Source organism: Quercus suber, unplaced genomic scaffold (assembly GCF_002906115.3).
Source record: "Quercus suber isolate HL8 unplaced genomic scaffold, Cork oak 2.0 scaffold_187, whole genome shotgun sequence".
Taxonomy (NCBI): Eukaryota; Viridiplantae; Streptophyta; class Magnoliopsida; order Fagales; family Fagaceae; genus Quercus; species Quercus suber.
The window spans coordinates 163,676-191,258 of NW_027069645.1; the positions used below are offsets into that span (position 1 = coordinate 163,676).

At 35.7% G+C, this 27,583-nt stretch overlaps 1 protein-coding gene across 1 annotated transcript; it reads left to right on the top strand.

The window, feature by feature from the left end:
- Positions 1 to 4,484: 4,484 nt before the first annotated feature.
- On the top strand, positions 4,485 to 25,813 carry LOC112010490 (2-isopropylmalate synthase 1, chloroplastic). Its single transcript, XM_065778588.1, has 6 exons — positions 4,485 to 5,228; positions 15,100 to 15,313; positions 15,397 to 15,477; positions 22,508 to 22,600; positions 22,684 to 22,770; positions 24,983 to 25,813. Exons 1-6 carry the CDS (start codon positions 4,513 to 4,515, stop codon positions 25,811 to 25,813), a joined length of 2,022 nt encoding a protein of 673 aa, XP_065634660.1. The 5' UTR covers positions 4,485 to 4,512.
- Positions 25,814 to 27,583: the final 1,770 nt, after the last annotated feature.

Here is a 27,583-nt window from a genome sequence, read left to right on the forward strand (position 1 = left end):
CAAGAACACAAGGATCTAAAAAATATTGAGAGAAATGAGTGAAGGAAGGTTGAAAAGTTTAGAAAATTGTTTTTTTGGAGAAGAAATGGTGAGATGAAGAAGAAAAATCAAGTGGAAGAAGAAGATGAATAGTGTTAATGGTGGAAAGAAGAAAAGGATGAAGGAGGAAAAAGAAAAAGAAAAAGAGAGAAAGCCAAAAAGTGAGGGGCCAAAATTCGGCGCCCACACTTAAACTCAGCTGAGTTGCTGAGTCAACTCAGTCAACTCCCAAAAAAAAAAAAAAATCTTTTTCTTTTTCTTTTCTTCTTCTAAGAGAAAAGGCATGAAAAGAGAAAGGTCACATCGATTTCCAAAAAAAAAAAAAAAAAGAGAGAGAGAAAAGAAAATTCTTGGAGCTGATTAAGGATAAAAGATTCACTTTCAAATTCCAAATTTTCAAATCCCAAATCCCAAATTTTCAATTCAAAATTTTCATTCCCGAGCTAAAAATTCCACATTCTAAATTTCAAATTCAATCTCAAGTTTCAAAATTTCAAATTGCAAGTTTTCAAAATTTCAAGTTTTAAAATTTCAAGTTGCAAATATTCAAATCTCAAATTCCATGTTCCAAATTTCAAGATCTCAAGTTTCAAGCTTCAAAATCTCAAGTTTCAAAAATCCAAAGTTTCAATTTTCAAAATTTCAAGTTTCAAAGTTCCAAGTTTCAAATTCCAAACTCTAAGTTTCAAATTCCAAGTTTCAAGTGTCAAAAAAAAAGAAAAAATCCTTTTCAAGGAACCACAAAAATCCGTCAAGGTTTTCGTGCTAATGAAAAATTTCAAATAAAAAAAGAACAAATGGAAATCACATATCTCAAAAACAGGGGGGCAATAAAGCCCTCATCATTTAAACTCTAATCCCAAATTTTGACTTTTTGCAAGCAACAGTTCAAATCGAAGTAGAAAAGCCCTTTGATCGACATTTCAACAGCTCAGATCAAGGTTGAAAAGCCCCTTGGTCACCACAGTTCCGGTTCCNTAAGCCATAAGCAAGCAAGCAACAATAAATATAAAGCTTAAAGAGTAAAGGAAGAAAGATGCAAACACAAGATAACACCAAGACATGTTATCGAAGAGGAAATCAAAGAACTCAGTGAAAAACCTAGCGAAAAACCTCTCCACGACCCTCAAAGTCGAAATCAACCCCTAGTGAATAAGTTGGAGTACATGAATAACAAAAGACCCTCAAAGTCTAATCTACCCAATGTACTTGAGTCCTCCAAGCTCTTGCTACCAACGGACTTCTCGGAGTCTTATTTTCACTAGCTTTTCGGATCCCGCAATACCGCCCAATTGCATCCGCCAAGCCTCACCGGTTTCTTTTGGCAAATCTCCAAAGCAACCCAGGTTCCAAAACACTCTACACTCTGAATAGGTGTGGGTTGTGTTTGGGTACAAATCTCTTGTCAATGTATAACAATGGGAGAGGGAAGGAGAAGGGATTACAATGATTTCTTACTAAAGGATGAGTAGCTCTCTTTCTAAAATGGTGGGTGTGTTGTGTTGTAGAAACCTATCTAGGATTTTCTCTCTGAATAGTCTCCTTTACTTTTATGAGTAATTAGGGTGTATATAGTATGGGTGAAAGGTAATAAAGTCACACTTAAAATCCTCCAGGTAGAGAGTTTCGCGGGTACCTTGCTAGATGGCCTATCTCACGAAGTACTCACGAAATATAGCTTGACACCTGACTTTTCAGCTTCCAGCAAATGCTTCTCTTGTGGCCTTTTCGCGGGAACCTTTACTCGCGAGCTTCTTGCGAGCTAGTCACGAAACTGCACTGATCTTTATTTCATGCTTGATTCTTTACCAACTTAATACTAAACCCAATACAATAAAATCCCACAAAATACAAGGAAAAAAATTAATGCAATTACAATACTTTTTGTCATGGAATAAAGCCAACATAAAATATAGTTGTAAATCACAACTTTACAACAATAATATATAAAATTTAATAAATTATAGGAGAAGAAGATAAGAACAAAATATTATATCTATTTTTTTTTAAATCTAAAAAAAAAATGAACAAATAACATTGCTGTTATTTTATCGTGTAGTTAAATTAATGTTATTTTATCACGTAGTTATATAATTTAAGTAAAAAAAATAGTAAAAAATAAATTAATAATAAAATGATTAGATGAAGAATTTGGATTGTAATCAAATTAAAATTTTTTATCAACCTAGAAACTATAGAAGAAAAACAAAATTATATCTAATTAAAAAAAAAAATCTAAAAAACTTTCTACATTTTGGTAAAACCACTTAGCGCAACCACGGCTTCTAAGCCCAATTTTTATTATATACTATTGATGATATGATACGATATGTTATGATGTATGATATAATACACACACACACACACACATATGATGATATATTATTTATAGAAAAATTGATAGATAGATGTGGACTACACACTCTTACATAGTGCGGATGTATATGTGATGATATATTATAGATAAATTGATAGATTGATGTCGACTACACATAAAAGACTCTTACATAGTGTAGATGTATGTGTGATGATATATTATCTATCTATTCTATACTATTAGTAACAGAATTCTCTGTTTGGGTTTCATCATTGTGCGTACTAAAATATTCTCACACAAATTCTTAAACTCTCTAAAATACCCATATCTTTTAGTTAGATAATTTTAAATTTTAAAACAAAGACTGTTTAAAAGAGTAATTTATTATTTTTTTAAAAATTTATAAGTTTTAGAATTTCAAACTTTTATCAACTCTCATGTAGTAAAGAATCCTAAAAATTAGGATACTATCTCTATCACACTTTTAAATATTACTTCACTAAACCCCCCCACCCAAAAAGTCTCATCACACGTGTTTTAAACACAAAATAAAAAATAAAATAAAAAACCTCATCATATGCATCAAGCTCGCCAAGGTCGACGTCGATATCATCGAGGCCGGCTTCCCTGCCGCCTCCAACGATGATTTTGAGGCCATGAAGACCATTGCCAAGGAGGTTGGCAATGCTGTCGATGCCAATGGGTACGTTCTAGTCATCTGTGGCCTCTCTCGGTGCAATGAGAAGATATTCGGAGAGCCTGGGAAGCTGTCAAGTACGCTAAAAGACCTTGGATTCATACCTTCATTGCCACTAGTGCTATTCACATGGAATTCAAGTTGAGGAAGACTAAAGAACAGGTCATTGAGATTGCAAGGAGTATGGTGAGTTTTGCAAGGAGCTTGGGCTGTGATGACGTTGAGTTTAGCCCCGAAGATGCTGGGAGGTTTGCTTTTCAGCTTGCTTTTTCAGTTTTCTAAAATGTGTTTGTGAAAAAAAAAAAAGTGAAATTTTAAAATGCTAAGATTTGTGTTTATGACTAATTCTATAAGATATAGACTAAAAATACGGGTCGGACCCAACATTTCGGGTCGTTGGTTGAGCAGATTGGAACCGTCGGTCTGGCGGGTCTGAACTACAGATCAGGTAACAAAATAAATCAAACAAATTATCAATAAAATATATCAAACAAATGATTTATTTTAAGTTAGGAATTTAATTTTTTAAGTTAACATTTTTAGTTTGCTAAGTGATAACTGAAATCTATGACTAAACAAATCAAATTAATAACTATAATTCTTTTTTTTTAGATAAAAGATAGGAATATTGTTAAAAGAGAAAAAGAGTTTATAGAGAAAAAGTTTACAAGGAGAGGCCCATTTTAAAAAACAACACAACCCACCTAAAAAAGTCCTCATGCCAGCAAAATGAAAAAAGAAACTGCCAAAGCCATGCCAGCAATCAACTATAAGGAAGACCACCACTAGTCTCTTCTCAGGAGCTTCGTTGTGTTGCCATAAGGCGTTGGTATTCTGTCAGTAAGCCAATAGAGGTAGAGACATGGTGGAAAGAGAGTGAGGTAGAGACATGGTGATGATAGGGGCAGCTGGAGAAGACTCTCGAGATTGGAGAGAGCTTGAAAAGTGAGAAGTGAAAAGTGGAAACTAGAGAGAGCTTGAAAAGAGAGGGATCTGGATTTTTTTATTTTTAGTTTGAGTTGATTTTGTATTTTACATGCAAGTCTCGTACCAAAGTGCAAGCCAGCTGTATACAACTTGCCTAGGAACTAATGAGATGAAAATAATAATAATTTTTGAAGATAGGTGGTAGATTTTCTACCAATAGGAGAAAGAAATGTGCTGGAAATTTTTTTAAACCTTATCCTTTTGTCTTAAAACTGGTGAGGGCTGAAAAAAATATAATTTTTGGAAGATAAGGTGGTAGATTTTCTACCAATGAGAGAAAGACACATGGGAGGATAGAAATTTAACACGCATTTCAAATGCACTTCGGTCGAGTCAGTTTATGTAGGTCTCTGATTCTTCAACCCCACTCTCCTCCTTCAAGGCTTAACAGCTAGCAACTCTCTCTCTCTCTCTCTCTCTCTCTCTCTCTCTCTCTCTCTCTCTCTCTCTCTCTCTCTCTCTCTCTCTCTCTATGACAACTGTTTTCTCAACCTTTAAGTTCTCCCCCACAACCATAACTTCCATTTCCCCACTAAACCCCATAACTCCACACCACCACCACCACCACCACTCTCCTCTTCATTTCTCCCGAAAACACTCACTCCCTTTCACCTTAAAAAAAACTACCATCTCCTGTTCCCACCCCCAACAAACCCCATCAAACTTCACTCCCACACCCACACCTTCCCCCCGTTACCACCCCAATTACATCCCTAACCGCATCTCGGACCCCAACTATGTCCGCATCTCCGACACCACTCTCCGTGACGGCGAGCAATCCCTCGGTGCTTCTCTAACCTCCAAGGAAAAACTTGATGTAGCCCGGCAGCTTGCCAAGCTTGGTGTCGACATCATCGAGGCTGGCTTCCCCGCTGCCTCCAACGGCGATTTCGAGGCCGTTAAGACCATTGCCAAGGAGGTTGGCAATGCTATCGATGTCAATAGGTATGTTCCAGTCATCTGTGGCTTATCTCGGTGCATTGAGAAAGATATTCGGAAAGCCTGGGAAGCTATCAAGTACGCTAAAAGACCCAGGATTCAAACTTTCATTGCCACCAGTGCTATTCACATGGAATTCAAGTTGAGGAAGACTAAAGAACAGGTCATTGAGATTGCAAGGAGTATGGTGAGTTTTGCAAGGAGCTTGGGCTGTGATGACGTCCAGTTCGCCCCCGAAGATGCTGGGAGGTTTGCTTTTCAACTTGCTTTTTCAGTTTTCTGAAATGGGTTTGTGAAAAAAAAGTGAAATTTTAAAATGCTAAGATTTGTGTTTATGACTAATTCTATATTGAAATGGCTTTTTTTTTTTTTTTTTTTAATGAATAATTCTATAAGATATTGACTAATGCTAAAATTTAAAGTGATTGCTTTTAGGGTCCATTTGGATACAGTTGAAAACAGAAAACACTATAGCAAAATAATTTTTAAATGTGTAAATAGTGCTGTGGGACTCATTTTTAATGAAAAAGTTGCTAAAAAGAGAGATTTGTGGGTCCGTGAATAGTACACGAGACCCACTTGTGTGACTGAAAAGTGGTTGAAAAGTCAAATTGTGCAACTAAAAAAAAAAAAAAAAGTTGACAACGCAAACGCCCAACGTGGATGCGCAAACCAAACGCACACTTAGCCCCTCACATGACATGTCATAACTGATGTGTCATCATTCTATAAGGACTAAAAGTGATCACTTTAAGTTTGCTAGGACTAAATCCAATCACTTTAAGTTTCTTAGGGACTAAAAATAATTACTTTAAATTTGTTAGGGACTAAAAGAGATTACTTTAAACTTCAAGGACTAAAATTGCTCATGGGCTAAATTTTAGGAACTAACAATGTATTTTGGCCTTTATTCTTCACTAGTTGCATATCCGCACGTTGACTGTGATAATTTTGTTAGGATTGTCTCATTAAATATTTTATTAATACTATAATTTTAGTTATTAACCATTAGTTTTTCATTAGTTTTTAAGTTAACAAAACCTTAAATATACCTTTTTTACTACTACTCCATAATGATAGTGGCTAATTAATTTTATATATTTTTTTTAGTGATCTCATTTGTAACGCTTCTTACCATTATCATATATTTACTAACTGATGATTTTCATAACAAAGACGATAAATGAGAGGTAGCATTGTTCATTAGATTTTCGAAAGTAATAGTGTACGAAAATTATATATATATATATATAAATATATTATAAATAAGGTTAAATGAAACGTTAAAAAATGGATTTTTAAATTTTCTAACTTTATTTCTTATGTAATTTCTACTACTATCAAAGAACATCTCTTTTTTACTTATGATTAATATGGTTTCCGTAGTTAGAGTTTGATTAGTTTTAAATTTAAAATTAGTACTATGATTGTATTTAATTGTTGATTGTTGATTTAATTTTTTAAGTGAATTTAACGATTTATGTTACCACACTGTAAAGTTTTTAATGTTCTCCATACGGTAATCTCTATTTTATTTTTTTACTTCTCCTTACAACCTCTTTGTTTTCCAATCAACGATTACTAATTGATGTTTGTTTTTTTTTTTTCCTTTATCTACTCTTTATTACTTTGTATTGGTTTTTTTTCTATACCATCTCTCTCTCTCTCTCTCTCTCTCTCTCTCTCTCTCTCTCTCTCTCTCTCCATTGGCAACCTATCGTTTTTCAAAATTTGATGATGATTCTATGACATTAAATATGCATTATTAGTTTTTTTTTTTTTTTTTTTTAAGTGTTTCTAACTTGATTTGTTTTGTATTTCATTCTTCCTTTGATGCATTGGGTGTGAGAATGAGTGTTTCCCTAGCATTATTCCACTTAATGTGGACAATTTTATTTATTTAATTTAGACAAAATATTATATTTAAAATTTTATAAAATAAAAAAGGAATGGAAATATAAATAATTTAATGATATATATGAGGAATATGGCTGAATTTAAATGATATGAGAAAAAAATAAAAATAAAATACATAACAATAAACACTAACTTATCCAAATAATTCTATGTAATATAATAATAGTACATTCTTATATACTATTTTTAATTATTTATAACGCAATATGATAATATTTAATAATCAAAGTCATAAAAAAAAAAAAAAAAACCTTAAAACACAAAACTAAATCCCATCAACCAAAATAGAGTTCCAAAGAATACAAAACTTTATCAAGCTAAAATAGAGATGCAAGAAAAATAAAAATCCACCAAAAAATTGAGGGAGAAAGAGTGGGAAATAACCACTTTTTTTGTGAGAGAAAATTATGTAAAGAATGGAAGAGTGAATGACAAATTTATATTAAAAAGATGATAATAAAAAGAAACAAAATAAAGGAAGATAAAAGGAAAGAGGAAAAGTGATATCAAGGTAGAATGTTTGGGGAGATGAAAAGGTAAAGAGAAGGAGAAATGTTGGAAAAAGTGTAAATGTTAAAAAAAATTAGTACAATTTGATGAGCACAATTTTCTTTTATTTGAATTTAAGTAAAATATTACATTTTTTTATTTTTTAAAACAAAAAGAGAGAGAAAATATAAATAATTTAATGATAAGGAGGATGTGGTTGAATTTCAATATTGAGTAAAAGAGAAGAGAAGAAAAAAAAAATTAAAAGATATAACAATAAACACTAAATTATTCAAATTATGCTATGTAATGGAATACTATTTTATTTTTATCTACTATCTATAATTTTTTATAATGTAATCGGATAAAATTTAACAATCAAAGAGCGAAATAATAATAATAACTTAAAATACAAAACTGAATCGTATCAACCTAAAGCAGAGATGCAATAAAAAATAAAAATCCACCAAAACATTGAGAGAGAGAGAGAGAGAGAAAACCTTTTTATGAGAGAAAACTATGCAAAGAATGGAAAAAAGTAACAAATTTATAGTAAGAGGAAAGGGATAAGAAGATATAAATAAAGGAAGATGAAGGGAAAATGAATAGTAATATTAAAGTAGAGGGTAGTGAGGAGATGAAAAAGTAAGGGAAGAAGAAAAGTTGAAGAAAGTGTAAATATTTAAAAATAAGTGAATGTAAAAAAAACTATAGGAAAATTGTAAATAAAAAAGAAATATATTGTTAGGTTCTAAGGTCTTAGGATTTTATGTATTTAGAACTCTAATTTGTAATGTTGGCAAACCATGATCAAAACATTGTATTTAGTCTTATTTAGACTTGCTCAAAGTTGGTTTAATATTGTAAAGTTGGAATCGAGTGGCTGCAGAAGTACTTGGGACTCTCGGCCTGGCTCGATCGATCGAAGAATAGACTCGATCGATCGAAAATCGCACAGGTTGAATTTTCTGCAGAATTTCCAACTCAGCCCTACTTCATTAAACGTTTAGGGTTTTATGTTTTTACCCTAGGTATATAAATAAAACCCTAGCCACGTTTTTGAAGGTTGTCCATATTGTATTGTTGCTCATACATTGCTGTTTTGTGTGAATCTCGTGTGAGATCTTTGAGGAGCTTTCCTTTACACAAAACTTAGGGTTTTCATGGTGGAGATTATTTCAACATCTTGAAGATCATTACTGTTGCAACCATTGGAACTTAAAAGAAAAGCAAGCGGGGAGCTTGTAGCTGATTGAGGAATTCAAGAAAGAAGTAGTCCGTGGATTCGGAGCCTGCGCGTGGTCGTGTCAGGAAGTTCTACTGGTGGGTAGCATTAGGAAGTCGAGCGGGGAGCTTGTAGTCCTTTTGTACGAACTTCAATTCTTTCATAGTGAATTCAGGTTAGCCTTGAGGATCGGTGGGTCAAATCCTCCCCAGGTTTTTACCGTGTGGTTTCCTGGGTGATCATATCTTGTGTTATTTATTTTCCGCTGCTTTATATCTTGATATGATTGTTTGGATTGTTTTAACCTAGAATTGCTTAATTTGACTAAGTAACAACTTGGCTAATTAATCTAGGCTACGCAATCTGTGTGTTTAAGGGGTCTAAATCCCTTCAAGTGGTATCAGAGCGAGTAGCTCTTCTTGTTTTAGATCTTTTGATCTAAGAGCTGATCCTTGACCCCTGTTGTCATGGATAATTTGAAGTGTCTTTCTGATCATATTTCTGCTCATGCTTCTGCTGATTTTATTGATGCCTGTGATGTTTTGAATAAAAAGGACACTATTGTTTCTGTTGATTTTTTTGATGCTTTTGAAACTCTTCGTAAGGAATTATCTAAATCTTTGAAAATTTCTAAGAAATTCAAGGAAGAGTTAAAATTGGCTAATCTTGAAAAAGAGGATTTGATTGTGAGATTAGATGAGTCTAATAAAAAGAATGAATTTTTGAGAAATCAAATTTCCTCTCAAGATGAGAAGATGAAAAGTTTGGAACAAAAGTTAGCTGAGGCTGAAGCTAAATTGGAAAATTTGTCTAATACCAAACTTGTTGATGATAACAGAAGTGTTTCTGTTTCTCTTAAGCCTAAAACTGAGAAAGTTTATATCCCTCCTTTTAAGAGGAATAATAAAGAGAAGGCTTATTTTGCTAGGTTAGACAAAGGTAAAAGTTCTGATGTAGACGCTGAAGTTTCTAAACCTAAGTCTAATCCTACTGTTAGAGAGCATAATAAATCTGTTTTTGTGCCTACTTGTCACCTTTGTGGTGTTGTTGGTCATATTAGACCAAATTGTTCTTTGTTGAGGCAAAAACCAAAATCTGAGAATAGATTTGCTATTAGGAATACTGATGTTCCTAAATTTGTTCCTGTTTGTCACTTTTGTGGTGTCTCCGGTCACATTCGTCCTAATTGTCATAAATTAAAATTTAAGCATTCTATGTTTCAATTTAGGATATGTGATGATATTTCTCCTGCCATAGGTTCAAATAAATTATTTCATATGCTTTTGAAAAATTTGAGCTTGTTGGTTTGTGAAAGGAATTTGCAGGATTTCAGTCTCTCTCAAAAGATTGGTGTAATTCCTCAAATGCACTCTACTTCTCATGGATTTTCACCTACAAAGCCGAATACTCGTGCTAAATGGGTGAGAAAAGATTCTCCAAGGTGAGTGTTGCTAACTTGTCCTTGATTTAATTCTTTCAATTATTTGTGGACATGTTTTGTTTTTTGTTTTTGGTTGTTTTGTTTTTTAGGTTGTTTTTTTTAAAAAAAAAAAAATCCAAAAACATTGAAAAATTTCAAAAAGACAAAAATATTTTATTTTGTGTCTAGTTTTTCTTTTTGAGGATTACATGAATTGTTATATCTCTCTTGATTTAGAACATGCCTGACATTGTGGAGAAACTTGAATAGTTTGTGCTAAGCTATTTTTGATTTTGAATGAGTATGTACTAGTTTGTACATGTACTCAAGGGTTAATTAAGAAATTGATATTTCTTGTTTGTGTACCCTTTATAGCTTAGTTTTGCACTGTCATGCATTGCATTTGCATTGTTCATTTAGCATAATATGTGCTTTTTTGTTTTTGGTTATAAAGTTTGTTAAAACCAAAAAGATTTTTGTGTTTTGTATTATATATCTTGGATTTATAATCAAGGATTGGCCATATTATCTTTACATAACATGTTTATGTACCTTGTTTAGCTTTGATAAGCTTATTTATTGCACTTTACTAGTTGAAGTTTTGTAGTGCATGTTGTGTGGGAAAGATGTTTATGGTGTTTATCACTTTGTCTTAATCTTGAAGTCACATGTTATTTGACTGTCGGACTTGATCCTTTTGAGAAAGGCATAAATAACCATCTCACCACTGTTCACTAGCCAATCATGAACACCTTAGTGCATATCATAAGATTCTGTGCTCGAGAAAGTGTAGCACATGCACAAAAAGAACATAAGGTGTAGCCTCAAATTAAATTAAAACTGGTGTGTACTATTAGGCTTGATGCCAATTCACTTAATTCAAACCGGTGTGTACTATTAGGCTGAATGCCATCTCATACAAATAAGAGGCAAAAATGCAAGAAACTTACATGATTGCAAGCTTTTGTTCTAGGAGATGTGGGAGTTATAGGATGTAACTCTTTAGGTGATAGTCTCTTTTAAATTCTATGTGATGAATTGTGTAGACTTTGTGATTGATTGCTATTCACATATCACCTCACATGTATCTCAAGTTTTTGCTAGTATCACACACGACACAAGTTACTCTTTGTTAAACACTGTACATGCTAGTGTGTGTTTTTGGTCTGACCAACCAAGTTTGAAAATATCTTGAGATTTATGCACAACATATTTGTTGCTTGAGAAAATTCAATGGGAGTTTGATTGAAATTTGTTTTAAGAAAATTGGGTTCAAAATTTTGGGTTTTTGAAAAAGCATTCCATCTCATACTCATGCATTTTGTTTCTTCAATTTAATGCTTTGAGGAGTTATTTTCAAAATTAGGCTTGTGTCTTTCAAAAACTGTGATTTTTCCAAAATTTAGTGAGCCTCTGCCCATTTCGATCGATCCAGCCTGTTTTTCGATCAATCGAAAAAGTGCTCTCATTTGTCTTAAAATGACTGTGCTTTTCGATCGATCGAATGTAATTTTCGATCGATCGAATATCGTGGAAAAGCTTTTTAAAAAGATCAAATCTGACTTTTTCAACCACCTTTCAAAACTTTTTCAAACTTTTCCTTCTCTCTCCGCGTTGGCAAGGCTCCACCTTTGAGATTTTGTCGTTTTCCTCCGTTGTTTTTGCAAGATCTCTCCTTCCTCAAGCCGGTAAGACTCTTTTGCCCTTCCTTTTGATGTTATTTTCATTATTTCATGCATAAATCCATGCATTTAAGGGTAATTTTCGGACTTTATTCTTTTTGGATTTTCTGTTGATTCAAACCTTATTTTATGAAATTGATCATTGGGTTTTTGTGGGGACACATTATATTAATGATCCTTGATGGTTAATTTGATCAATTTTGTGTTTTGTGAAAAATTGAAAATTCTAGGGTTTGTTCTTGATCCGAATTGGGGCTTTTGTTAAATTGGATTGAATTTGATGAAATTGGCTTGTTGTGTTGGTGTAATTAAGCATTATAATCTATGTGCTGTGTTTTGTAATGCTCAATTCATCAATTTGTTGCAAAATTTTCAAGTGGTTTTTCAAATTTTGGGAATTTTTGATAGAAATTCCTTGTTCAAGCCAATTTTGTCCAATTACTCTCAATTAAACTTAATTTGTCACTGCATTTAGATCATGCATCACAACATTTTATTGTTCATGCATCATATAGATTTTTGTTCTATATTATTTATTGTGCTAATTTGCAGTCTGCCCTTGGTTTTGTTTTCTCTTGTTTCTTTGTGTTTTTCTCTTTGTGTCTCTGTCCTTTCCTTAGCACTATGCCTAGGAAAACTAGAGCCCGTAGGAGTGTTCCCTCACCTTCTCCTTCACCCCCTCCATCCTTTGATAGTGAGAGGTTTCCGAGTGAGGAAAACCAAGAGACTTTTGAGAAACTGACCGTTAAGAGAAAGATTTGGGCTGAGCGTTCTGTGCTGTTAGATGAGCTTGATCCTGCCATTAGGGCAAATTTTGAGCGTCGGGGTTGGTTACCCTTGGTGGATGTTTCTGATCCTCCTCCACCTTCTGCCTTGATTAGAGAGTTCTATTCGAACATCTCTATCCGCGTCTATGATTCCAACACTCTAGTTAAGAGTTGGATACGAGGCGTAGAGTACACCATTACTCCTCGGGTAGTGGCTGATGCTCTAGGGGTACCTTTGGTCCAGCATCCTGTCTATCCTTATGATGAGTCTCCCGAGATTAGCGATGTTTTGTCATACGTCACTGGTACTACTGTCCAGTGGGGTTCTGATCCTCGGATCACTTCTGCTGAGCTCTCTGGGTTGCACTATTTGTTCTTTCGGATAGCTTGTCATTCGATCTGGCCTATTTCCCATGTTCACACCATTCCTCTTGAGAGGTGTGTATTTCTGTACGCTCTTGTTACTGATGCTCCTATTAGTTTTCCCCATCTTTTTCTTCGTTCTTTGAACGAAGTTTATAGGAGTTCATCTACTGCTCATGCTCTTGTTCATCCTATTTTCATTCATAGGATTCTTCTCTATCTTGGTCTTAGTGACTTTCCTTCCTCTGAGCCCGTCCATGTGATAGGTCCTTTAGGTGCGTCTTTTCTTAGACAGAGGGCCGCTCATCTTCGAGCTGGTTCTAAACACCCTAGATCTGAGTCCTCTAGTAGCGCACCTCCTCCTTTTCTTCTGCAGGTATGGCTGGTGAGGATATTCCTATTCCTGTTGGTGATGATGCTGCTGCTGCTGATGTTCCTCCACCTCCTTCGGCCGACTTTGATGTTCGTCGTACTTTGGAGACTGTCATGACTGTTCAGCAGGCTCATGGTCAGATTTTGGTGGACTTGCTGGATGAGATGCGTGCTCTCCGAGCTGATCTTGCGCGTCTTCATTCACCCTCACCACCTCCTTTTGATGGCGACTTGTGATTGCCCTTTGGCATTCCGTCACAAAAAGGGGGAGTGGAGTTTTGACTTGTAGTAGAGTTTTTGTAGTTAGGGGGAGATTTTTTTTGTTTTAGAGGAGCTTGTGGAGTTTTAGATTGTATCTATGTGCTTCACTTTGTATATCATTTTTGGGGATATTCATGTTAGGGGAGTAACATTGATTGATATACATGATATTTTTTATTGATTCTTGTTGCTTTATGATTCACTGCGTATTGATTTATATTTATGACTTGTTCATTTTTATATGTCTTTATTTTGTTTGTGTGGATCTTACAAGAATGTTATACCTGTTGTTTTACTCTTTACTGTCACACATGCGTTTATGCGTTTGTTGAGTATTTCAGGATTATACAGGTTGATTCAACTAAGCTGCTGTCTACACTTGCAACTATGGATAGTAGTTAGGCTGAATTGAATTTTATGAGCATTATCTTTGTAAAGGGCTTTTTATTTGTAAAACTTTGAGCTTTTAATTAGGGTTTTGTCACGGATTGCCAAAGGGGGAGTTTGTTAGGTTCTAAGGTCTTAGGATTTTATGTATTTAGAACTCTAATTTGTAATGTTGGCAAACCATGATCAAAACATTGTATTTAGTCTTATTTAGACTTGCTCAAAGTTGGTTTAATATTGTAAAGTTGGAATCGAGTGGCTGCAGAAGTACTTGGGACTCTCGGCCTGGCTCGATCGATCGAAGAATAGACTCGATCGATCGAAAATCGCACAGGTTGAATTTTCTGCAGAATTTCCAACTCAGCCCTACTTCATTAAACGTTTAGGGTTTTATGTTTTTACCCTAGGTATATAAATAAAACCCTAGCCACGTTTTTGAAGGTTGTCCATATTGTATTGTTGCTCATACATTGCTGTTTTGTGTGAATCTCGTGTGAGATCTTTGAGGAGCTTTCCTTTACACAAAACTTAGGGTTTTCATGGTGGAGATTATTTCAACATCTTGAAGATCATTACTGTTGCAACCATTGGAACTTAAAAGAAAAGCAAGCGGGGAGCTTGTAGCTGATTGAGGAATTCAAGAAAGAAGTAGTCCGTGGATTCGGAGCCTGCGCGTGGTCGTGTCAGGAAGTTCTACTGGTGGGTAGCATTAGGAAGTCGAGCGGGGAGCTTGTAGTCCTTTTGTACGAACTTCAATTCTTTCATAGTGAATTCAGGTTAGCCTTGAGGATCGGTGGGTCAAATCCTCCCCAGGTTTTTACCGTGTGGTTTCCTGGGTGATCATATCTTGTGTTATTTATTTTCCGCTGCTTTATATCTTGATATGATTGTTTAGATTGTTTTAACCTAGAATTGCTTAATTTGACTAAGTAACAACTTGGCTAATTAATCTAGGCTACGCAATCTGTGTGTTTAAGGGGTCTAAATTTCCATCATATATATAGATGTTAAAACCGACAAAGATGAATACGTAAAATCAATAATCTATTTATATATTTTTTTTTGGTTAAAAAAATAGAAATAAATAATAAATAATAATTATGTGGGTAATGACGTGACAATATGGTAGTGCAACAAGAGCTCAGTAGTAATAAATGTCAAGTTTCAGTTTTAGTAATATATAGATATAGATTATATTAGAAAAGCTAACAATCTTTTGTTTCTTTGAATCTGCCAGATTTGGTAAGGAGTTCCTTTATGAAATATTGGGTGAAGTTATAAAGGCTGGTGCGACAACTCTAAACATATCTGACACTGTGGGCAGTACTGTGCCAACTGAATTTGGGAAATTGATTTCTGATATAAAGGCCAACACCCCTGGAATCGAAAATGTTATTATTTCGACACACTGCCACGATGATCTCGGGCTTTCTACTGCTAACACTGTATCGGTATGTCCATCTTTTCTTTTGCTCTGTTTATTCATCTGAAAAAAAAAAAAAATTGCACTCATTTTCTTGTTTTATCTGTTCAGGGGGCATGTGCTGGTGCGAGGCAGCTGGAAGTGACAATCAATGGCATTGGTGAAAGAGCTGGGAATGCTTCACTAGAGGAGGTGAGTCCTGAATCATGTGATGTTCTGCAGAAAATGAATATTAATTCTATGTGGCATGGATACTTGTAATAGGGAGACACATAAAGAAAAGGGGGATGCATCTCTATTTTATTAGTTATTTTAATTGAAGTACTTTACATAAATATCATAATTTTTTATCTTGATATTAATATGATGATAAAGTGTTGATAACATTTTGATATATATATATATATATATATTTTTTTTTTTGTTTATAATTTTTTATCAGAATGGTAGACAAAATCAAAGATATAACATCTTTGATGAAATTGACACTGAAAAAAAAACAATTGGAATGTAGAGTAAGAGTCACAAGAATGTGGGAGGTACTTAATATTAAAGAAAATAATGAACTTATGAGACTTGATTTGGTGTAAGTTTTGAAGTAAAATAATAAAATTATTTTTATGTTGTCAAATACAATTATATTTTATTTTATTTTAATTAATTTTTCTCTTAGTTTTTCAAAATAACCTTATTCATGCAAGAATTAGAATTTAGAATATCATTTGTTGATTACTTAAGAGATATACAAGACATGGGAGACATCACAACCACCACCACTGACCTACAAGCAAGTATTTTTTACATGCACTTGATTTGTCTTTCAAATATACATATTGTTAGTTTGGTTGTCTATACTATAGTCGTTTGCCTTTATTTTTTATTTTTGGGTTAAATAGTTGAACAATACTGAAATAACAAGAGTTGCAAGATTAAAACGAAGATCAATTATCAATTTACGATAATCAAGATCGGTAGATTCAACCAAGAAAAGGCAAAGAATCATTATTCAAGAATTAACTATTCTTTCAAATAGACCATATAAGCAATGAACATTTGAAGGTACCAATATGGTCATACATTTATTTTACATAATGAATTGGTAGCAAATTACAAACTCGTCTACTTGAATTGTGTACATTTATCTGATAATAAATTTGTTTTCAGTTCAATAATTAATATTTTTTGGCATAAACTTTTAATTTTTCTTAAAATAGTTGAATAGCGTTGAAATAGCAAGAGGTGCAAGATTAAGGCGAAAATCCATTATGAATGAATGATGCAAAGAGCTAAAAATTCAATCTCCAAAAGGCAAAAAAATACCATTCAAGAATCAAATATTTGTGCAAGAGATCATTCATCCTAAAAAGAAAATAGTTTCCTTTAAAAATTTGTTATGCTGTGATAATAAAAAAAAGAGTCAAGGATGTTCAGCCATGGCCAATTGTACGTTGCTTTGTCTTGAGTAACAGGCCCTGAAGAACTAAAGATTTCAATAAATAACAATGACAAACGGGACGGGCTCCTCTCCCGTTTGTTATTCTCCGGTTCTCTCCCGTTTTAATGTGGATGAATGCCAAGTGGAAACAAAACAATCCAAAGGACAAAAAATAAGCAATGAAATTCTCTCTCTTCTTTCTCCACTCTTCTGTTACTTTCACTTGTTTTCTCTCTCTCTCTCTCTCTCTCTCTCTCTCTCTCTCTCTCTTTTTCCTCTTTTTCCTCTTTCTCTAAACGGACCAAACCTGAGCATCATAAGCATCAAAATGAAAGGGACAGAGGATGTGGGTTCTGTGCAACCCAAAGGAAAAAAAAAAAAAAAAAAAAAGCCACAGAATTCTCTTTCTTGTTTCGCCTTTCTCTCTATCACTTCAACTCTTTTCTCTCTTTATCCCTCTTTTCAAATGGACCAAACCTAAACATCAGACTATCAGAGGCATCAAAACAAAAAGAACAAAGGATGTGAGTGTTGTGCTTGGGATTTTATCATTCTTGGCAAGAGTGGTCAGATTGGGTTCCTCCCAATGGAGGTTTGGGTATAAGGGTAAGGATGGTAATCTCACACCCACCTTACACAGCAGTATTTCCTTGGCTTCCCTTGAGAGAATAGAGATCTTTTACTCCTTTTTTGTCTCCTTAAGTACTGATTTTCTCCAGCCAGCAAGCTCTGATCTTGGTGCCGACTTAGCTCCATATGAAAAATTATCAAATAAAAAATTAGATTTGTTTCATGGCTTTTTTTTTTTTTTTTTCCCTTTGGGTTGCACAGAACTCACATCCTCTGTCCCTTTCATTTTGATGCTTATGATGCTCAGGTTTGGTCTGTTTAGAGAAAGAAGAAAAACAGCAGAAAGAGAGAGAGAGAGAAAACAAGTGAAAGTAACAGAAGAGTGGAGAAAGAAGAGGGAGAATTTCATTGCTTATTTTTTGTCCTTTGGATTGTTTTGTTTCCATGTGGCATTCATCCACATTAAAACGAGAGAGAACTGGAGAACAACAAACGGGAGAGGAGCCTGTCCCATGACAAACAAGAACAATGATACACTAAAAATATAGTTTACAAAGAGGAATTCAACAATCTCCCAAAGGTAAAAGCAACTTCTAACATTTTATTTTCATTAATATTATTGTTAACAAACCTGCAAATTTCTTACAAAAACTTAGTACTTATATTGCAGATCCAATAGATACAAAATTCTAATGTAAAAAATTTGATACATGTAACTACAAGTCTCATTATAGCACAATTGGTGTGTTAGAAGAATTTTCATTGAGGAGTTATCATTTTATATTTGATTGTTGTTACACCAATACAATTTATTCCTTTTATTATTATATTATATAAATTTATAATAAAACCGTGCAACGCACGGGCCTTAAACTAGTATATATGTATAAAAAGAAGCATTAACAAATAACAACATGTAGAAGAAAATTGTTTAGTTTATTTTTTTATTTTTAAATAAAATTTTGAATAGATTTGAGTTTTAAAAGAATATTGAGACAATGGTCTGTTTGGAATGCGCTTATTTTGCTAAAACTGATTTTTTTTTTTTTTACTGAAAGTACTGTAGATAAAGGTAAAAGTTAGATGAAATAGTACAGTGAGACTCATGAATAGTATCAAAAAGTTCAGTGGGGCTCATAAATAGTAACAAAAATAAGTTAAATTGTAAAATAAGCTGACCTTTTAAGCAGGAGCTAAATGTAAACTTTGGTTGCTGCTTCTTTTTTTTTTTTTTTTTCTTTTTTATTTATTTATTTAAAAAGAACATGTTAGAAAGAGACTTTGGCCCTTTGCCCCTGTGCCTTCGTTAAATGGCAAAAGCCTCATCCACGTTTTGGCATTATATATAAATAAATACATGAAAAATAGGAACATTGTCATTGTCAATTTGTCATTATAAAAACGTTGAACAAAGTACAAATATAAAACAGTGAAAATGTCCAAAATTTTTCTAAACATGGTCCCCTCATATAACCTTCGGTCTTTCACTTTGATTTTATTGCATTCGTGAGCTATTATTTTGTCTGTACATATTTGATGTGATGGTCACTCCATAAATATAAATACTTGTAAGGTTCAAAGGGTAAGAGCATCTTGAAGTCTCATCCCCCAACAGTATACACAAGTAAAACAAAAATTGAAGATTACACTTTCACCACCAGCCCCTAGAGTAATTCAAAATTGCAAAGCCGCCACAAGGCCCACAACTCTGTCTTCTTGGCACTCCTAGGCTTGAGTCAGTGACATACCCATAAGGTTCTTCTATTAACATAGAAAAAATTTCATATAAAAAAAAAAACATAGAAAAAATTTAGACCCTTCTTTTATGTAACCTTGCCACAACTCTGAGTTGACAAGTCTTGGAGAAAAAAAAATTGGTGAATTTATGCAACAACAAAAAATCTAATAACAAAAACAAATTCACAATTTTTACTATAATTCTTCCTTGCGATTAATTATAAATAGTAAAAAAAAAATGTCGGTCAATATAAAAGTGAGAGACAACTAATCACAATATGTCACGTAAGAAAGTTGTGGATTTACTTGTCACAAGAGCAATGCTATATCCACAACATTTTTACAACATTTTCACAATAAACCCTAAATGACAGGTTATTACCAGTTGTTATTGTTGGGAACAAAAAGTAATATCAATAGTAAGTTCAAATTTGAATTAGTAACAAATAATTACTTATGATTTGTTGTGAAAATATTATGAAAATATTGTGTACATACCACTTCACTAGTGACAAACAACTAGCATAGTATGCTCTATTGTGAAAAATTTTGGGTCCTAAAATCACTCAAAAACATATATTTTACTATGAAAGGTGTTATGTCTATAACATTTTTACAATATTTTCACAACAAATCATAGGTGGTTAGTTGTTATAGGTTCAAATTTGAATCTAACACTAAAATTATTTTTTTGCACCAACAATAACAACCAATAACAATGTGACACTTAGAATTTGTTGTAAAAATATTATAAAAATGTTGTGGACATGTTATTTCTCCAAAATTATAACCTAAATTGTGGTAAGTGTGCGTGACAGGGAAAAAGCAGTCAGGTCCGTGAAAGGAATATTCATATGACACACCCCCCTCCCCCCATTAAAAAGGCCTTGCATATGAGCATTAGTGTCTCCCATTGCGGCCTTAAGTAATTACTATCCTTCAGATGCCTCCAATATTATTATGGTGTGCCATAGAACATATGCTACTCACATACGTCTGAAGATATTATAGGGACTTACAAGGCTTCCGGGCATCCATATTCACTTAGATCAATGTCATCAAAAAGTAATTCAAAATCAAATGCATCCTGTTTCTGATCCTGATTTCTGTATGTCCATCTTTATAAGTCTCTCTCTCTCTCTCTCTCTTCCTTTTTCTTCAAAAAATTCTCGCTAATTAAAGTATACAAGCATTTTGGATGCTGTTGTGAGTTAGAAATTTGATGCAGGAGATTTTAAGATCAACGAAAAAGAAAAGAAGGCCCATTAGTTCATTGTTTTTTATTTATCTAATTTATGTTTTACTTATCATTATGTCATTAGTATTTTAAAAGGTCATATGACTTTTAATGAAGTTGGTTTGTCAGGATTAACTTGTTACATGTAAGATAAAGGGTTAGGATACTAAGCCCCCATACATTCTTTTCCAACTGGCCAAACATCTCTCCATTTTCTCAAGCACGCCATTCCATATAATAGTTGCTTTAAAAGTGGAGCCGAGAGGAAGAACCATATATGGGAGGATCAGTTAATGTGTGCACTTGAATTAAAGGATGAAACTTTTGAAGGAGTTGTGCCGTAGATTGGGATTCTCCACTAATTTATGAAGATTATCATGAAGAGTATAATCAAGGAGACAAGATTTGGCTTCATGAAGATAGAAGGTCTTTTTTCTTTTCTTTTTTTAAGTAAAAATTTTATTAGAAAAGGAAAAGGAAAGACAAAGGATATAGACTAGCCCAATTCAAAGAATAGAACTCAAAAGGAAAGAGAATCAATAAAATTAACCAAAGACATTGAGGGGGTGCCGCCTAGAGCATACATCCAATCAAACAATGTCTACAAAAATGAGCTCATTGATGACATAGGCAGGATATTTGATGCCATCAAAGACCTGTCTCTTTCTTTCAAACCACATACATGACGCACAAGGCTCGCCACTCCTTGGCTCCTCTATGGCATTGAAACTGACCTCCCAACATTCCAACAGTTCAAACACAAAATTTGATAATGAATGTTCAAATAGTGTATAAAACACCTATGAACTTTAAACCACAATTTACAAATTACCAAAACAAGCTTATAATCAAACAATATATGTGTGGAATATGATAATAAGCTAAAATAGAATTGGTAAAACAATCTAAACCATAATTAATCACAATCACAATAGTAATTAAAAGGCAAAGATTAAGAGAAGAGAGATGCAAACACAAAGACAACACAGTGATGTGTTATCAAAGAGAAAACCGAAGTACTCGGTGTAAAACCTGTCTACCGCTCTCCAAGCGGTCAATAATTCACTAAAGAATAAAGCTGAGATACATGAATAGCAGAAAACTCTCCAAGCCTAATATACCCAGTGCACTTAAGCCCTTCAAGCTTCTTACTCCAACAGGGTTATGTTGAACCTTGTCTTCTCTATCTTACTGGACCCCGTAATAGCCCATTGCATCAACCAAAATGAATTGGTCCCTTCTGAACTACTTCCCCAGCACCAAAATACTTTCTCACAGATATGAGTATGGTGAGATAAGGATTTGACTAAATGTACCTCTCAAGGATGTATCAATGGAGAGGGTAAGAGTAGAGGAATTTGAAGAATCAAAGGATGAAGATTATGGATGAGTCAATCTTGTTTTTCTCTAAGTTTTCTCTCTTAAAATTTTCTCTGGAAGCTCTTTACATTTCGTGGGTATAAGGGTATTTATAGTAGGGTGTGTATGGAATGCGAAGAGTCAGTTACAAACAAACAGGGTGTTCTGGCGACTCGAGCTCGCGACTGGAACGAGTCGCGAGTTTGAGGCGTGAGCTAACTACCTTGCTAGACTGGAGGTTTTGTCTTGTAGTGCAACAGCTGGCAACTCTCCTGCATGCTCACACGTGTGCCACTTCTGGTGACTTGCCAGTCGCGAGATCTAGTCATGAGGCTCTTTTTGATTGCACACTCTTGAACTTTTCTTTACACTCTCTCACACACTACCCTTACATGATTCCCACCTAAATACATGGTTTCTAAATGCTAAATTACAAGCAAATTTGGCACGGAATAAAACCAATAAAATGATTAAATAAATTCAACCTTACAGATAACTTTTCTGATCTTAGTGTAGAATGGACCTTGATATGTTTTCTGTCGCCCTGTATGCCATCTTGCATTCTTTATTAGCAAATGAAACTAAGCTGTATAAGATTATGAAGACTTGTTGTGGTTTCTAACCAGGTCTTGTTTTTGGCATCTTTCATCCTTTTAAAATAAGTAGTTTAAGCCAATGAGCTATAACTGAAGTGGAACTCCCCATCCCCCCACCTTTTATTTTTTATTTATTTAAGAAAGGGTTCAATTATAAGGTTGTGGCTTCATGAAAGATTTTTTCATAGCTAATTTCTTCATATTCTTCTATATTGTTTCATTGTTCTCTTTGCCATTGATTACCCTTTTGTTGTTTAATGTGCTTTAACATACTTTTGAAATATGCAGGTTGTAATGATCTTAAAATGCCATGAAGGGGATGTCTTGGGAGGTCTTTATACTGGAATTATTACACGGCACATTTATATGACAAGCAAGATGGTAATTTCTTCACTGTACAAATTACACCTATTTTTTCATTGTTGGTTGAATGCACTTTTAATACTCAAGGCATAATTGTTTAGGTTGAGGAGTACACTGGGTTGCATGTGCAGCCACACAAAGCTATTGTTGGTCCTAATGCTTTTGTTCATGAAAGTGGTATCCATCAGGTACTATCACTTGTTATCTCTGTGACTGCACCCTATCTGTTATAGCTCATTTTGAAGAGTTGGTAGGAAGTGGCTAGAAAAGCAATCTATTATCTATTAAGGTTTGCACATGATTGGAAAACAAAATTGATTTAGAAATCTGAAGCACTTTACTTTTTATATTGAACAACTGAAATAGAATTTATGAGGAGGCCTCTTTATGGCTCTATGTTTTTTTTTTTTTTTTTTTTTTTAAAGGTGAAATAGAATTTATGAGGAGGCCTCTTTATGGCTCTATGTTTTTTTTTTTTTTTTTTTTTTTAAAGGAGGGGCGTTAGAGGTTGGTATAGTTATAGGAGGACTAGCTAGATACAGATGGATTTAGGTGGATAATTAAGGGATTTGAAACTCTGCTACCTGTATGGAAACCAGTAAGTGGGTAAATTAATTTTACAACTGCATACTGGGAACGGCTGTATGTGAAATTAGTAAACTCATATTAGGTTTTTTAGAGGCTTCTGAATTTTTATTGCCAACCCTACAAGACAGGTTATTAAACGCCTGGTCAAACTCTTACTCGGTCAAGTGTGTGTCTATCTTGATGTAACTCTTTGTCAATGCTCCACCCTATAATAACTCTTTTTTTTGTTGATAAGTAAGAGTAATTTATTAAAAAATTTAACAATAAGCTATAATAACTTTTTACTGGATTTATATGTTGAAAATTCAATTGTTTGATTAAATGTTCTGTTTATGATTAACAAGCATGCAAAATATTGTGCCCATTGGATCTAATTTGACGATAGCTAATTTGTTGAGGATTCATAGCCAACTCAAAATTTTTGGGACTAAAGCTTTGTTGTTATTGTTGGATCTAATTTACTATCCAATCCTTAAACTCATGTTTTGTGTATGATTTTAATGACAAAAAATTAAAATTTAATCTAATATATATACATATTTTAGATGAGATAGTTATTGATCTATGATGATCATTTTGATATTTTGCAAGCCGAAAGATATAAGGAGACAATGTAATCCAATGATAGATTTGACAAAAGCACATCCAACAAAAGAGAAAAAGTTACGGGGTGTAACATTGACAAAAGCTATACCGGCATTTTTTAGCATCTAGAATCTTTTCCTTAGTTCAAGATCCCTATTACTTTATTGGTATCAAAGAATTAATAGTTTTGTTCTGCCCAAAATAGGAATGGACTAGGGTTATTGATGATGCCGAAAAATATCAACAGTGAGTTGCACAATGCTCGTACCCTTGAAACGACACCTGCACAGAGAAAAGAGGACCTAACAGAGAGCACCGGTGTGGTGCCGGCCAAATGCCCTCCGAAGGTTAAGTTAGAAAGTATGCTCACAACTCTAGAGTGCTAGATAGGGTTAATTATGCGTACCTTGGCTTATGAGGGTATTGGGGCTTTTATAGTGGCTTGAGGTTGACATTCCTTCCTTGGTGCGGAAGTCTTTTCCTTATAGGACTCTTCTGGTAGAATCCTAAACGTGGTGAATAAGTCTCCTCCTTATGCGGAAGATTTTTACCAAGTATACAAGATTTCCGGAGTCCTACTAGCGCAAGGACTCTATTTGGGCTCTTACGAGAATGGGCCAAAATATTCCTCATTAGGGGCTCAGCAGGCCCATGGATAATTAGCCCACCATACTTCACCCCGTCTTTGTCCGGCCCGTTCACATCAGGTCCATCCACAGGGGCCCGTGCAAATAATGGATCCGTTTATTCGGGCCTAAGAGATACTTTTCCCTTTTCAGTTGCCCCCTCACCCGATGGGTCCGTCAGCACTTATGAACGGACCCATGGGGTGACGGATCTAAAACTCGGTAGCCTGTCTGCAAATTTTCATCCGTACAATGCTGAGTCAGGAGCTGGCGCATTAATGCGTTGTGCCAAATGTCAATCTGTTAGTGGCTGTTGTTTTGGAACGAGGCGTCGCTTCGTCTTCCGTGCACTCCCAGTATAAATATTAGTCCTCCGCCTTTCATTTCTCCACTTGCTGCTGGAAGAGATTTGTCAGAGCGAGTCCGTCACGTCTGTCAGAGCGCAACCCGTTCACTCAAGCATCCGTCACTCGTCGCATCCTACTACAAGCTCCTGGTGAGTTATTTTATATCCGTCATTTCTTTGTTCTTTTATTTGTACTTAATGCGTCCGTCGTTATCTCCAACCCGTCAGAGTCTTAGGTTCTGTAATTATATGTAGGAAATGTCTAGTGCGTCCAGTAACCAGTCGGTCGTTCCCGACGGGGCGGACTACGAGGGGGTATACCCGTCAAGTCCCAAAGACCACGACGTCTCGAGCGAGAGTAGTCCGTCGTCATCTTCCTCGTCCTCAACATATGAGGGCCTGGAGATGATTGAAGCCCAGGAGGTTCCAGATGACGAAGAACAAATAGTGAGGTCTGTCGTAGGGGTTGATGGACTTAGGGAGTTCATCTTGCCCCCAGAGTGGACGGTCCACGCTTTTACGTCGACCATCAAGGAGGGTCACTTCAATACAATAAGGGACCGCTACCAAATTCCTGACCATATCCCACTCCGTCTACCTTACATGTCAGAGAAATGTTATTACAAAGGAGTGGACGGAGTGGGCGTGTACGAGCCGGTGCTAAAGGCTGGGTTGAGGTTCCCATTGAGTTCACTACACCGCGAACTCTTAAGCTACCTAGGCATATCCGTCAGCCAGGTGTCCCCCAACGCCTGGAGGGTCTTTATTGCCATGGAGGTCCTGTACGGAGCCATGACGGACGGAGCGAGGAGGCTCACAATAAGAGAGTTCCTTCATTGCTACCGTCCAGACGAAATAGATAAGTCAAGGGGTATGTACAGCTTCGTCCCTAGGAGTCCCGTTCTGAAAGTCATCTATGAGACCCCGAACTCAAACAGGGATTGGAAGAGTCGTTACTTCTTCATGGAAGGAGACGACTGGATGAGTCATCCAGGGGAGACGGACTTCATGCCCGTCGACACAGTTTGGGGCATTTTAAACTCATCTGGTATGGTCCGTCGTAAACCACTCCGTTCATTCATGTAACTTGTAATGTTTCTAACCTCCGTCTTCTATTTTGCAGTCCGACGGCGTCCCCAAGTTACGCTCGAGGAATTCATTTTCCTTGAAAAAAATTTTCCAAGACAACACCAGAGGAGAGGACGTGGGCCAAGCTTGTCAACCTCGATACTATCCATTGGTATTGCGACGGTCCTGAACCCACCCCGGCGGCCTTAAAGTACGAGAAAACGACCCGTCTGCGTAAGTCCGTCCATCTCTTGCCATTTTCACTTCTCACTCTTTTTTTTTTTTTTTTATCATCACTATTGCTCCATAATCCGTCATCCTTTATCAGAGATGGAGGATGCCAAAAGACGAGCGGCCATAAGACTTCAAGCCGCGAAGAACAAGAAAACGGGGACGGACGCCATGGGGACGGGCTCTAGCAAGCCTTCTCTAAAACGGAAGCTGCCTATGAAGAGCGACGGTCCGTCTAAGCAGCCTAAGGTTCCTTTGGACCCGGTCCTTGGCTTGATGGCGGAGGGGAGCAAGTCAGTCCCTCCGTCCAAGCATGGTAAAGGCAAGGGGCTGATGACAGGTCAGCCAGGCGAGCAGAAGAAACCACCCGTCTTGCTCCGCGAAGATTCCAAGTATGCCTTGGAAAGGATGTCGTCGATCATCACTACCGACGACTACGAGGATCTTGGGAACCACTCAACGGAGGCGATGGAGAGACGGCCCTCTTTAGTATTGCCCAGGTAATGATCCGTCCACCTTATTCCATCCGTTCATCCATTTTTGCTTTATGTTTTGTTAACTTATTTTCGCCGTCTTCAGGCTATAATCATGACGAAGGGCCTCATGGGACGGTGTCTCAACCAAGAGACGACCATTGGCCGACTCCGTGAGAAGGCCAAGATGACGGAGGGGGAACTGCTCGACCTGAAGGCCTGGAAGATCACCCATGAGAAAAAGCTGGGGATGGCCGAGACGGCCCGGGATGAGGCCGTTCAGATGGTGGAAGACCTGAAAAAAGCCTTAGTGGACAAAGACAATGAGGTCTGTCACGCCAAGGAGGAAGCCGTACGAGAGTACCGTGACTCCAGTGAGGTTATTGCGGAGCTGAGTCTAGTCTACAACGACGGGTTCGACGATGCCCTCCGTCAGGTGAGGAGGTTGTATCCCGATCTGGACTTGTCCGCCGTCTCCGTCTTTGCCCGGAGCCGTCCATTGCCCAGCCCGCTCAGACGGAGGATACTGATGCTCTCTTTGATGATGACGGCATCGTCCGTGAAGCTCCATTGGATCATACTGCTGCGGACAGTAAGGCCAAAGATGCTGGGGACCGTCCAGATGAAGAAGAAGACGGAGCCTGATTATGCCAACTCTCTTTTGTAATAACTTAGCTTTTTTTTTTTTTTTTTTAAGTGTGGAACAATTCATAGCACCCGTCATGTTTTACGGGTTTTATTTATACACTGATGTTCAGCATGTTATTATATAATGGGTCCGTTGACCTTCTATTTTATCTCTGTGGGATGTATATTTTTTTTTTTTTTTTTTTTTTTTTTTTTATTTTCAACGTATTTTCATGCTTAAGTGAGATCCGTCCTGCTTATTGTGGTACTTCCTTTCATGACTCGCTTAGCTATAAGGGCCGTCATCCTTTTGGATGATTTGCATGACTCGTTTTTGAACGGTTCGAAAGTGTCCGTTTTACATAATCTGAATCCATCCGTTAGGTGGACCGTACATTAAACATGCCCGTTAGGCACAATTTAAATCCACACGTTAGGTAGACTGTTTTTTGTACCC

What these genes read in the sequence shown, in the direction of transcription:
- LOC112010490 (XM_065778588.1), top strand. Translation starts at nt 4,513, where the DNA reads ATGACAACTGTTTTCTCAACCTTTAAGTTCTCCCCCACAACCATAACT. An exon ending in GCCCCCGAAGATGCTGGGAG is followed by an intron (nt 5,229 to 15,099) that starts GTTTGCTTTTCA and finishes TGAATCTGCCAG; the next exon opens with ATTTGGTAAGGAGTTCCTTT. An exon ending in ATGAAAGTGGTATCCATCAG is followed by an intron (nt 22,771 to 24,982) that starts GTACTATCACTT and finishes AATTATATGTAG; the next exon opens with GAAATGTCTAGTGCGTCCAG.